The sequence below is a fragment of the Pempheris klunzingeri genome, chromosome 6 (genome assembly GCF_042242105.1).
Source record: "Pempheris klunzingeri isolate RE-2024b chromosome 6, fPemKlu1.hap1, whole genome shotgun sequence".
Classification (NCBI taxonomy): Eukaryota; Metazoa; Chordata; class Actinopteri; order Acropomatiformes; family Pempheridae; genus Pempheris; species Pempheris klunzingeri.
In genome coordinates, this window is record NC_092017.1 from 21107760 (window position 1) to 21120120 (window position 12361).

The 12361-nt window shown below is 40.6% G+C and overlaps 2 protein-coding genes across 3 annotated transcripts in view; one reads left to right on the forward strand and one right to left on the reverse strand.

The window, feature by feature from the left end:
- prg4b (proteoglycan 4b) lies at positions 1 to 8428 on the forward strand. The gene is made up of 15 exons (XM_070832236.1): positions 1 to 90; positions 209 to 293; positions 635 to 751; positions 1069 to 1191; positions 1558 to 1638; positions 1758 to 1811; positions 2729 to 2788; positions 2903 to 3184; positions 3881 to 4645; positions 5173 to 5259; positions 5529 to 5665; positions 6386 to 6542; positions 6745 to 6852; positions 7260 to 7388; positions 8319 to 8428. Exons 2-15 carry the CDS (start codon positions 227 to 229, stop codon positions 8426 to 8428), a joined length of 2277 nt encoding a protein of 758 aa, XP_070688337.1. The 5' UTR covers positions 1 to 90; positions 209 to 226.
- Positions 8234 to 12361, reverse strand: part of tprb (translocated promoter region b, nuclear basket protein) — a 22197-nt gene continuing 18069 nt past the window's right edge. Inside the window, exons 43-51 of one of the 2 annotated variants that reach the window (XM_070831628.1) lie at positions 11952 to 12106; positions 11742 to 11795; positions 11533 to 11624; positions 11070 to 11179; positions 10571 to 10669; positions 10217 to 10373; positions 9755 to 9876; positions 9531 to 9626; positions 8234 to 8734 (exon numbers count right to left, since the gene is read on the reverse strand). In XM_070831628.1, coding sequence (XP_070687729.1) covers positions 8685 to 8734; positions 9531 to 9626; positions 9755 to 9876; positions 10217 to 10373; positions 10571 to 10669; positions 11070 to 11179; positions 11533 to 11624; positions 11742 to 11795; positions 11952 to 12106 — 935 coding nt within the window. In that variant the 3' untranslated portion in view covers positions 8234 to 8684. The remainder of the gene's footprint in view (positions 8735 to 9530; positions 9627 to 9754; positions 9877 to 10216; positions 10374 to 10570; positions 10670 to 11069; positions 11180 to 11532; positions 11625 to 11741; positions 11796 to 11951; positions 12107 to 12361) is intronic. The other variant, XM_070831626.1, reaches the window with a different exon arrangement.

The following is a 12361-nucleotide window of genomic DNA, read 5'->3' on the forward strand; positions in this document are numbered from 1 at the left end:
GTCAATTAATGGGAAGTCAGCTGGTCTCTCAGCCTTTTAAAAGCAGCCGACACAAACATTCAGCAGGACTTTGACAGAGGCTCAAACAAGGTCGGTTACTTTTTATTTGCTCTTTCATCTTTTTTTCAGATTCTCAGCCATGAGCACAAACGCACTCCTGACACGAGGGAGATCTGATTGATTTATTCTTTGTGTGTCTCATGCTTAGTTTCAGGTTCACAGAAGCATGTCCTCTACTGGGCTTTGTGCTGTTATTTTGCTGGCTTGTGCCCTGGCATTTAGCGATGCTCAGAGTGAGTATATTTTGTGACATTTGTATTTCATAGAGAAACATTTAACTGACATATATTCTCAACTATTCTGATTGCCAGAAATGTCTGTTTTATTATAGGCTTTCCTGGAATATATGTGTTTTCTGTGCTTGTACTCATTCATGTTTATTCTGTTAATGATGATTTACTTGAAGGGGAACCCATGTCTATGTATGTGCGATGTGTGTACTACTTCAGAGATTCATTTCTGGCACAGTATTTACAGACTATGTCCTTGTGTAAACTATGTTATTGGAGGCATATTACTGAATGTCGCTCCCTGACAATTTGTATCTGATTCCATGTACTCTGTCTCCAAACAGCAAGCTGCAAAGGACGATGTGGTTCTGAATACTACAGGGGCAACATGTGCCAGTGTGATTATAACTGCCTGACTTATCAAGAGTGCTGCAAAGACTATGAGTCCCAGTGCACCACAAGTAAGAGTTTTATCCCCTGACGTACTTATAAACCTGACACTAGTAGTGCTAGAAATTACTCAACCTACAGACACTGATGTCCAACCAACATCTTGTGTTACTGATGGCACATTTTTACACTCATCAAATGAGGTTTCATGTCAATCTGTAGCTGACTTTCCAATTCTGCACAGATTTTTCTGAATCCTGATCCCAGCAAGGAGCAACAGTTCCTACACCGCCTCCATGTTCCATATGAATAACTAAATAATTAGTCAAATATAATCAGCATTGTACAGGTCTGCTGTGCTGAAGCCTGCTGTGTTTGTGTGTAACAGAAAACTCATGTAAAGGACGGTGTGGCGAAAGCTTCAAAAGGGGCCGGATGTGTAGCTGCGACTCTAATTGCATAAAGTACAAGCAATGCTGTCCAGATTACAATACGCACTGCGACGCAGAGGGTAAGCCTTGTCGAACAAAGTCAGCATGATTGTGTTTCTTATTTTCTGCATGTTAACAGATTTCCTTCAGAGTTTTGCACTCAGTTATATCACCGTGATATTGACTGTCTTTCTTTTGACATTTGGTGGTCATTTGATACTTGGCCTGCAAATGCAGTGATGGTCAAGGCTGCAAGTTTAAGTCGGCCCTCATTTGAGATTAGTACATGTGCATGAATGGGTAAAGTCCAAAGAAGCCAGGATTAATCTAACATGGAGAACCTGCATGTCCACCAGCATGTGGAGTAGCATGCAATGCACGCAGTAATCTGCACCAATGCATTGGGTTAAATTTGACAATATTTTCTGTCTTGGTAATTACCACAGAAGAAATCAGTGGAGCAGCCAGTGCTACAGCACCAGTGAAGACTAATTCATGCGATAATGTAAATGATAACAAACCCAAAGGTATAATTGACTTGGCAAAGAGACAGAATTTCTTCTCCATTTTCAGTAATTTAGGATTTAAAGCAAATTGTTTTTTTTACAGCTAACTCTCTAACTGTTATTAATGAATATTCCCACAGAGCCAACTCTGAATGAAGCAACAGAGCTGACTTTTAACGAAGGAAACAATGAAGGTGATTATGCTTTTTGAAATGTAATCAAGATGGCCAAACAAAACTTTATTTCATATCTTAGCTGCTACTGGATTCCAATGACACAAGGTAATTATGAGCTGAACTCTGTGGATTTAATCTATGTCAGGGAGACAACGGGAAGATGTTTACGGTTGACTGCCACACTGTGGCTCTCTTGCTGCGGTTTCCTTTGGGGGCCAAGTCTCACCAGGACAAGCCAAGAACACAAGCCTGACCGGCCAAAGGGAACACAAGGAAGCAGTGTAGTCATGAGTGTGTTGGAGGGTTACGGGCACAGGCTCAGTCACAAGAGAGGAAAGAACAGGATGAAGCCAAGAAAGGATGACAGAACTTTTTCTTGAAGGTTTTAATTCAGCACTTGGATCAGAATAGTTTTGTGGGTATATATTATACACTCTTGTATCCTTGTTACTTCTCTCTGAGCAGGAAGACGTGTCGTGACGTTTCCTTCTGTTATTTTTTTGGCTGTCTACCAATCATTGTTTTGTTTTTTTTTCATGTGAAACGAGGCATAATATTCCCTTTTCATATCTTAAAAAGTCTCTTAACTCTTATAAGACAAGAGAAGGAAAAATATCTCTGGTTGTACAACATATGCAAACAGATGAGGAAATTCATAGATTGTTTTAAGGAGTCACATTATAGTTGCACCAGATAAAATACCTTTTTTCTTTAAAAGACTAAATGATGAAGGGTTAAAAAAGTGTTGACAAAGAATTGACTTGACTGTAAGTGAGTTTTTGTCTGTCCATATGGTATTGATTTGACAAACACAGTCTGTGGTGATGACGTGAAGATGTCCAGTTCACCCATTTGTGACTGAAAAGTCACACTCAGTGATGTGCGTGCACAATACCAATTGTTGACATTTTTGATTTTGTCTTATTTGCCTACAGATGACCATTTGATTCCCCTGGTCAGTCCAACATCATATCCACAAGATGATCTCAGCGATGGTGAGCAATGACGTGCACAGTTAATATATGTAGCTAAGCGTTTTTTCCTCCAATTAAGTTTCATGAGTGTGACATCCAGGTGCGCGCCTTGTCTCTCTCGTCACATTCTTTTAGATATGTACAGCCAGATTTTTCCCAATGACGTATTTTCCAACAATGGAGTGGATGACCCAGGAGCGAGTCCAATCCCAGAGAGCACCAGCGGTTATGGACTGCCTACAGCTGACCTGATGGATCAGATTTCTACTGAGCCCACTCAGGATCCAGATGCTCTGGAGGTCAGCACAGAGTCTTTTCCAGTCTCCTCACAGACACAGATGACTCCCTCAGATAATGAACCAACCAATGACAGCCCCTCCAACCCCACCATTGACGAAGCCCCCACTGAAGGCGCAGGTATGTGATATCCAGAGATTATCAGGCAGTAACAAATAAAGAGACTTAAATTAAAATGTAATGCTTCAGCAAAAATGCTGAAAAAAAATCAAGCCTCCTCCAAAGTACATTGAAGTAATTTCAGTTGACTACATCAGTTTATCAGTAGCCTCCTGCCAAGTTTTCTATTCACTGCTTTATGCAATCAATCATTTGTTTTATGGCAGGTTTTAATCATTCAATTTTATGTTATCCTTCATGTTTGTGTGGAGAATAAATTTACATGCTTAACAAACCATTCAGTGATTGAAAGCATCTGTATTTTTTATGTTTCTTCTCTACTCAGTTTTTCAGTTTTTTTTTTCTTGCATGTCATTAATTGTATCATAATTTACTAACATGCTTCATACTACCCTTGAGCTCTGTTATTATAGTTAAAGTAAACTAAACTAGGTGTGGAAAAACATTTTAATATGAAATGAAAATAGAAACTAGAATTTAGAAGAAAAAAAACGAATTGAAACAATATTTAAACAATATACTCACAAAACTAACTAGAATAAAATATATATACAGGAAATGTCTCAATGTATCAATTTGGTCGAATATGTCAACACAACCAGCAATAGAAGGCACTAATAAAGAATACAGTAACTGTTATTACTGCTGAGTACATTTGATTAAAAGGAGTTCATAATCATGTTTCTCCTCCTCCAGATGCCGGTGATCCCACCAGCTCTCTCCCTCAGCCCACGACGGTAGTGGACCATGTCTCCAGCCAGCCTACTCCAACCACCGTATCCCAAACAAGATACTCTCCTACAGCCAACGTCGCGGAGCTCGAGACAGTAGGGCAGGAAGGAGTGCAGCCTGGGGATGATATTTTTAATGAGGCACAGAATACAGATCCGACTGTAGCCTCTGATAAGCTAGAAGTTACAACCCTAGCCTTCAACGCAGCCTCCAACCCAACTGAGGCTCCAGTGTCCACAGGAGCCACTGAGGGCTCCGCAGACATGGAAAACTCACAGGTCACCATCACAGTGGACCCAACATCCATCCCAGAGGCCACCACCTCAAACCCTGAACCAGATGACACTGAGAACAATGCAGAGGATGTCACAACAGGCCCTCCTATTTCTCTGGCAGACCTTCATCCCTCCAACTCTCCAGCGGAGCCCGGGAACTTGTCAGATCTCGATGCCACGACAACCCGCGTTCCTACATCCACAGGTGCATCGCAGGATGACGCTGCAGATGACGTTCCACCAGGAGGAACCACTGCTGATTCACCAAAGGCCACCACAAACCCAACCAAACCCTCACCATCTGAAGCCACCACAAAACCCCAGGACAAACCTGACCCATATGAGCCAGCCCCAACTAAACCAACTCTGGCTAAACCTGCATCCAAACCTGAGACCAAACCTCTGGACCCTGCACAGACCGTCAATATAGATGATCCTAGAAACTACCAAGCAGGTAAAACATGTGCTTATCATTGGTCCAGATTCTTAACACAACTATAGAAAACAAATTGCCTCAAAGAGGACCTCTGTGAGAGGGTGCGAGTATAGAAATTTCTTTTCCATAGTCTCTATTAATTTCTTTCACATGAGTCCAACACTGTTAGACAGAAATGGAGGCCTGTAGTTTCTGGTAGATGTTTATTACTGCTCACAGTGTGCTTTATGAGCTTGGTTGCTTTTTTTTTTTTTTTTTAATAAGCCTCTTTGTCAACAGAGCCTCTGCCAAAGCATAGCTACTATATTAAGTGTCAGAAGTGACTGTTTTCACACACTGTAAATCAAACAGAATCAAAGAGTCCTTTGAAAATGTATATAACGCTCAGATATTTGAAACAACAGCACAGCACAGGAGAAGCTTCTGGAGCACTATGTTGCATTTGACACCCAGTAACTCCTCCGTCTGTGATTGCCTGGTTTCTTTGTATTAATGCTTGTTTATCCAAACAGATGGTTTCCTCACAAATATGTCCTTTTTCGCAGATGACAGCAACGATACAAATCTGTGCAGTGGGCGGCCGGTCAGTGGAGTCACTACACTGAGGAACGGCACAATAGTGGTTTTCAGAGGTTGGTGCCAGCCAGACAGCTGATACTGTTCACAGTCATTAGATCTAAGAGAGACCTTAAGAGAAATACCAATAAATTAACATACAAGAGAGTTTTGAGACACTTTTCTAGTTGTTTTTCATGCTACTTCATTCATCTTCTCCACTACATTTCAGAAGGAGATATTATTCTTTTCTACTTCACTACTTTTATCTGATGATTGCTGATTGCTTTAAGTGCTGTTGTGTGCAGGTGGACCAGCCTTATGTAGCCATGTTATTTTTTTTCAGGGCACTACTTCTGGTCTCTGGACAGCAACAGGGTGCCTGGTCCGGCCCGTGGCATCACACAAACGTGGGGCGTCCCCTCCCCCATCGACACCGTGTTCACCCGCTGCAACTGCCAGGGCAAAACATACATTTTCAAGGTGAACTTACTCATCTCGTCCAAACCACTCTGTCAGGATGCATTTTTGCTGCTGAAAACACAACCTTGACTCTTCTTTGAGTTTATATTCCCCCTTGAGCTCTCTTGGCCAATAATCTACCTGTGTGCAATATTGTACAGGTGTATTTTAGTAGGCTGAGGTGTAACATTTCAGTTTGTAAGGCAGTATGACCATATCACACCTGTGCTGAGGTCATTTTACTGGTTCCGGGTTAAGTTTAGAACTGTTTTTTAACATTTTAAGGCTTGCAACATGGTCTGGCACCCTCAGTATCTCTCGCTTGCAACTATGAACCAGCTAGACCCCCTTTATTGGTTTTAACCTTCATATATATCTTTCAATAATATTACCAATATTTTTTTTAATGGTCAACTGATGGTCTTTATTGTTATTTTACTTAATTTGATTTTATTCCTACTCTTTAAAATTCACATCTTATTATTCTTTACTGATTGTTGTTGCTCTCAATTATTTTCATTGTATTCCAACTTCTTAATGGCTTTAACTCACATATATCATTAATGTGGCTAGTTGAATTGTGTTTACGTATCTCTGATGTGTTATCTTTCTACTATCCAGTGAAAAAAGTGTTTGTGGCTGTAACTTCTGTAGTAGCTCATGCGTTGTGCCTCCACCTGGAATGAAATGTACTGTAGAAATAGAAATAAAGTTCTGCTTGCTTGATTGTGATGTTCGCAGGGAACAAAGTACTGGAGATTTGAAAATGATGCTTTGGACAACGGCTATCCAAAGGTCATTCAAACAGGCTTCGATGGGCTCCGGGGCCACATCACAGCTGCTCTGTCTGTGCCTCAGTACCGAACGAGGAGAGAGTCTGTTTACTTCTTCAAGAGAGGTGATGAGCTGCCGATGCAGGTTCAGGCTGATTAGACTAAAGATGACTAGTTATTTTTCTCAGTTTGTAAATTATTTATTCTACTTTTTCCTTTAAGCATAAAGCAAAACTTAGTTTTTTTAATAATCAAACACTATATATGATGCTAATTGTCTGAATGAATGAAAACAGTCTAACACTGACTCTTGACTGGTTCTTTCAGGGGGATCGGTCCAGAAATATTCATACCAGTTTGGCACCGGTCCAACATGTGGCAGGAAACCCAATTACACTGTTTACACAGTCCGCAATCGAATGGTCCGACAAGCAGGTACTCCGAGAGTTAAAAAAAATCATACAGGACAAGAGATATTTTAGCTTGTATGACATAAATTCATATTAACAATGAGACTGCATTTTATTTTTCTCATTTTGTGCTCCTGTGTAACTGTGATGAGTGTACTGGGTGTTTGCTGAGCATTTTAACAGATCCACATAAACAGGTTTTATTGGAGTCACAACATGTGTAGTTCTCTGAAAAAGTGACTCATGCTTTTGTGGAGGTGAAAGGGAAAGATTGTAAATAATTGTGTGTGTCCCGTTTATGGGGCTGCAACTATTAAACAAAGAACTTTTAAAATAGAATGAATGTATTAGATCTGTTAAAACATTTGAGCTGAGGAAACCAAACTATATATATTAGTTCACTCATTTTATACTCCACCGTTTTGTTTCCAGTGTCTTTTCTGGGGCCGACCGTCAACATCCGCACATCCTGGAGAGGTTTCCCCTCCACTATCACGGCTGCCGTGTCCGTCCCAAGCAACAGAGAACCAGAGGGACACAAATACTACGTCTTCTCAAGATGTAAGTCATAAAATAGAAACACTCACTCCTTAAATCTATTTAAAAGGAGAGATATGACTACAGTGCCGGTTTGTTTTAAATCTTTTCTGTGACAGCATTATAAAATAGAAGAAAAATTTGTCTGAAAACTAAATGTAGTTTCACGCTCTGTGCTCTGCACGTCAAGGCCCAAATTTATAAGGTCAATAGAGAAAGAAACTCCTTGCTTTATTTCAGATTAGCTCCCCACACACCCTGGTTTAAAAAACAGTGGCGGGCTCTGAATTTACAGACCTGAAATAAAAGTTGAAGAGGTCTTTAAATAGTAATAGTTGTTTATTGGTTAAAGATCTATTATTTCACTCCCCTCTGATCATAATATTTAATTGCTTCATCTTCAAAAGTACAAAACGTCCTTCACTCGTCCGTCCGCAGTGGAGCATTTGTTTTCCCTCATTCACATCATGTCTGAAATTGCCTAATGAGGACCATGTGTGATGGGGTGGGGATCAAGCAGACGTAAGGTCATCGAGGGTGGTTTCCATTCACCTAGGACTCCAGTTTATTATGGAGTAACTGCAGTAAAAGTTTCCATTTTCATAGTTATACCTATAGCTTAAAGAATATTGTAGTTCCTGTCTGAGTAAAACATTTAACTCAGTTTAAGTGTCAGGAGGATGAATGTCTAGTCATTTGTTCCATTCAAGAAACACAGCAGTTCTTTAAATTCTTGTTCTGCTGCAGCCAAAAGCTGTCAAAGTCATTCAAACTGCAAACAGTCCTGAAAACTCTGCAGTCAGGACTGTTTGAGTTTATGCCAAAATTCATCTCACTAAAATGGAAGCTGGCATGTACACGGATAAAAGTACATCCTAAATGTCAGACATGAATTATTAATTAAAATGCTTGATGAACCCATCAACAAACCAGTCTGCTTTTTTTTTTTTGCAGCCAAATCCTACAATGTGAGGATGGATGGTGAGCGTCCTGTCGTCGCTGCTCCTTCTGCCAACGAGCCGCCTCAGAGCAACAACTTCTTCAGATGCCCAAAGAAAGTCTGATTAAAAGAATGTGGTGTCTCATACCATTTTGTCCTCTAGTTTTAATGTTTATTACATTAATCATAAAACACACTGCTTCAGCATGGACTGATTATAAAAAGGTACTTTACAAGTACATTAAACAACAAAAGCAAAAAAAGAAAAACTGGCTTCAGAACGAGTGAACTTTCAAGGCTGAAGAATCTGGACACTCTGGAAACGTGTTTCTGACGGGAATAAAAAGTTGTCCGGTCGTGGTTGTGATGTCTTTAGTTCTTTATCTTGCGAATCGTCTCCCATGTACACCCCGAGAAGGAAATCCTTGACCTGTTGAGATACAAAGTTTTTTTTTTTTTTTTTTTAAAACAAAGCCTGCTATACTGATGTAAAAATTCTGTACAGTGGCTGTATGAAATGTGTTACTAGTTTAGTAGCATTTTCAGGCATGCAATAACATGTAAAAAATATATTGTTAAAAAGCAATATTATATTTTATTATATATTGTTTTGCTGTTTTTTACAAGTTGGAAATGTCAAACTGGAATCCTGTAGCTTTATGTCTGATTTACAATAAATATGGCAGTACCAAAAGTATGTGTGGAAGCCTGCTGTTTACTGGAATAACGCATTGTAAAAGTCTTATAGATAAACCAACTGGGTTTATGCAGCTGACTTTTTAAGTACTTCTCTCTGCATTTCAGGCCTCTGTCAGATGGCAGAAATGACTGAAGGGGAATTTTGTCAGAAAGAAGTTTCTCTGTTGATGCAGCTTTTAACTATATTGCTAATGTTAAGTCATGGTTTGCTTTTTTTGCTTTTGACTGTGATCAATCGTGATTGTCTTGCAACACACATGATTTAGAGCATCACCTACTACTTCTACTTTAATTCACTGTATCATATCATGAAGAAATGTTTCTTTGGATCCATTTGTGACACTTGGAGATACGAAATTAGCCAGAAAGGCTTTAAGTAGATTTTAATGTGTTTTATGAATTTTTAGACCCTGAAAATGAGCCACGGACTCAAAAAAAAAAAAAAAAAGAAGCAGAAAGCCACCGTGGGCCGTCACACTAATGAGCAATATAATAGCTCCATTGGGGTGTGTGTGTTTTCATGTTACCTCCTCTCTTCATGCGACCACCGCGGTTTTCTGGCCAGCGCTGCAGCTGTCTGCTGGTTCCAGGTCTGGAGGGTTTGGGTGGAGCACTGCTTGTATCTAGAAAAAAATGCAGCACAGCAGTGGTAAGTGAACACTAATTAAGAAACATAAGGAGAGAAATAAAATGATAAAACAAAACAGTCATTCGCAGCAGGGATCTGCACAGTCCTGTTGCTACTCTGTACCTGCAGAGCTGGAGGAGGGCTCCTGGCTGGTGGAGGGGAGGCTGGCCTTGTCAGACGGCTGGCTCGGCTCCTCCATATCTCCCTGCGAAACCACAGGATCCATCGACGCCTCTGCGCTGGGCCTGGAATAAACAGACCAACACACAACATGCATGGAATCTGATCAAATGATACAGGCCCAATAAAACTCAACCGTAAGATAACAAAAATCACAAGATGCACTTTTTATAAACCTGCCAACTTTTATAGCCTGTAATTTTTTTTTTACTGTATTCAGTGATCAATATTAACAGTGTGGGGTTCCTCATCCAGTGTTCTCACTGGATGAGGAAAAGGTCACATTTCATATCAGGCTTTATGTTTGCATTGCAATAAATAATAAAGTTTACTGACTTAAGCGCCAGAGGTCTGAACTCCAGCAGCAGAAATGATTGACAAACAGCAGAGAGGAGTGAGCCTCACCTATCAGTGTCTGGCTCCAGGAAGACGTCGTCTCTCTCCTCCCCTGTGCTGGCGGCTCCTGGCACAACCAGGCCTGGTGTGGACGTGCTCACCATGGGAACCGACTGGGAGGCGTGCTCAGTGCTGTCGGACTGTGCCACCTCCGAGAAGGCCGTTACTGGAATAGAAGAACAGAAAAACAAGATTCACTTACTGATTATGTACTAGCATCTGATAGCACTCCCAACTCTGAATCCAGCAAACTGAATATTTTCAGAAACTAAATGTGGTGAGATGTTGATGAAAAGGTTGCGTTTATATTTAAACAGAACAGACTCTTTCATATCAGACTGACAGAAACAGACAGAGACACACCTGGTGCTGCAACTTGTAACGGTGTAGTGGGAACACTGCGTCCACCAGACTCCTCTTCGTGAGTTGCTAGGAACAGGGGACTTTCATACATCCCGAGACCTGAAGACAAGGAAAAAATACTTTGATGTTCTGTCACAGTTAGTCAGTCGGGTGTTTAATGCTGCCTAATGTTGCCTGCTCTGTGTTGTATATATAACTCTTCTTCTCTAGACTGCAGTCGCAATATAAAGGACATTTCTACAAAGCCCACTGCAGCAGGGTGGGCACGCAACTACATGACAGCTACCCAACAGTGAAGCCAAAACATTCTACTCGCCCGTGGCTAGTTGTTAGTTTAGTAGGAAGTGTTTTATTCTATATGCTGGGGCTTTTTCTATGACCGGAACATGCATTTAAAACATCCATATAACTGTTGGTCATGTTTATTTAATTGTGGGAAGCCAAAATCGTTAGCGAGACTAATATTTGATCAATTGTGCAGCCCTACGTGGTGAGGTACCTCCTTGTGATGCGAGTTGTCCTAAGTCAGAGTGTGAGGAGGAGCTGGTCTGCGGCATGTCCTCTGAGAGACCAAACCTGAAGCGAGGTACACCAGCCACTTGGGGAGAACTGACAAAACAAAAACAAAAACAAAACAACAACACACAGTTAGTTATTTTACGGTTCTTTCCCCTGCTTTTTCTGTTTATATAAATATCTAAATATACACTCAATCCTCTGATTCTATAAAATTCAAAAAGTATATGTCCAAGACCATAACGTAGAGGTCTAAAGTTTTTGTAAAGATACAGAAGTTTTACTTATACCTTAAAATATACACAATTCGATCAACTACCATATTAGGCCAGTAATATCTGATGATGTACTGTATTGCCAGTAGTTGTGTTACTAATAAATAAGACATTTTGCTGTTTCCCAGGCATCCAGAATTCCTGGTTTGTGTGCATGAGTGAGACACTTACTGGATGGCCTGGTCAAAGCCATCTGGGCGGTGCGGCACCAGCAGAGTGGGAGTGCTGGGAACCATCCGGTCATCATCATCAAAGTAGTGCTGCTGCAGAGGAAGACATGGCAGAAAGTCTTGGATACAAACACGCGGATAAAAGTTTCACAGCAACATTTACTCAAATAATATTGCAGCTCAGTGGTTTTTCAATTATAAAGGACTTACAGCACTGCTCTGCACTCCAGGATTGAGCTGAGGGACTCGACGAACAGCGATACGCTGTGAAGTTACATTTCACAAAACTGATTAGTCGTGGTCAACAAACTGTGACATTAAAAGATAAGTCCTGTGAAAACTACAGTAAAACAATGACACAAAACAATGTTCGTTCCTTATACTTCCATTTTCTTAATATGGACATATTCATTTAACAACCTGAGCAGGTGGTCCCAGTTCTGATATTGGGGCAGGATGGATGTTCAGGCGAGGGGGCAGCTGATGTGTTGGTCTCCGTGGTGACTGGGGCATCCTTGAACCAGAGCTTGTGATTGGTGGCTCTGAAGAGAAGGCCTCCACTGTGCTGCCCTCAACTAAAACAATAGTGGAAAGGCTCAAATAAACAAAAGGTCCATTATATTTAAAATAAATACACTGGATCAGAGCTAGGAACTGGGAACAAAACTATATATCAAAAACCAACCACCCCACCGATTATTAAATGATCTGTTAGGCTCTCAAACTCACAGCACAAATAATGTTTAAAGTCAAAAACAAACTATTACTTGACAGTATCCAAAAGATGTGAGAAAGTTGATATGAACTGGGCGCAACATACACATCGTTAG

Bases quoted from the DNA above. Each gene is read 5' to 3' on its own strand.
- prg4b (XM_070832236.1), top strand. From the start codon at position 227: ATGTCCTCTACTGGGCTTTGTGCTGTTATTTTGCTGGCTTGTGCCCTG. The intron at 4,646-5,172 runs GTAAAACATGTG...CCTTTTTCGCAG, and splicing joins TCCTAGAAACTACCAAGCAG to ATGACAGCAACGATACAAAT. The intron at 6,853-7,259 runs GTACTCCGAGAG...TTTTGTTTCCAG, and splicing joins TCGAATGGTCCGACAAGCAG to TGTCTTTTCTGGGGCCGACC.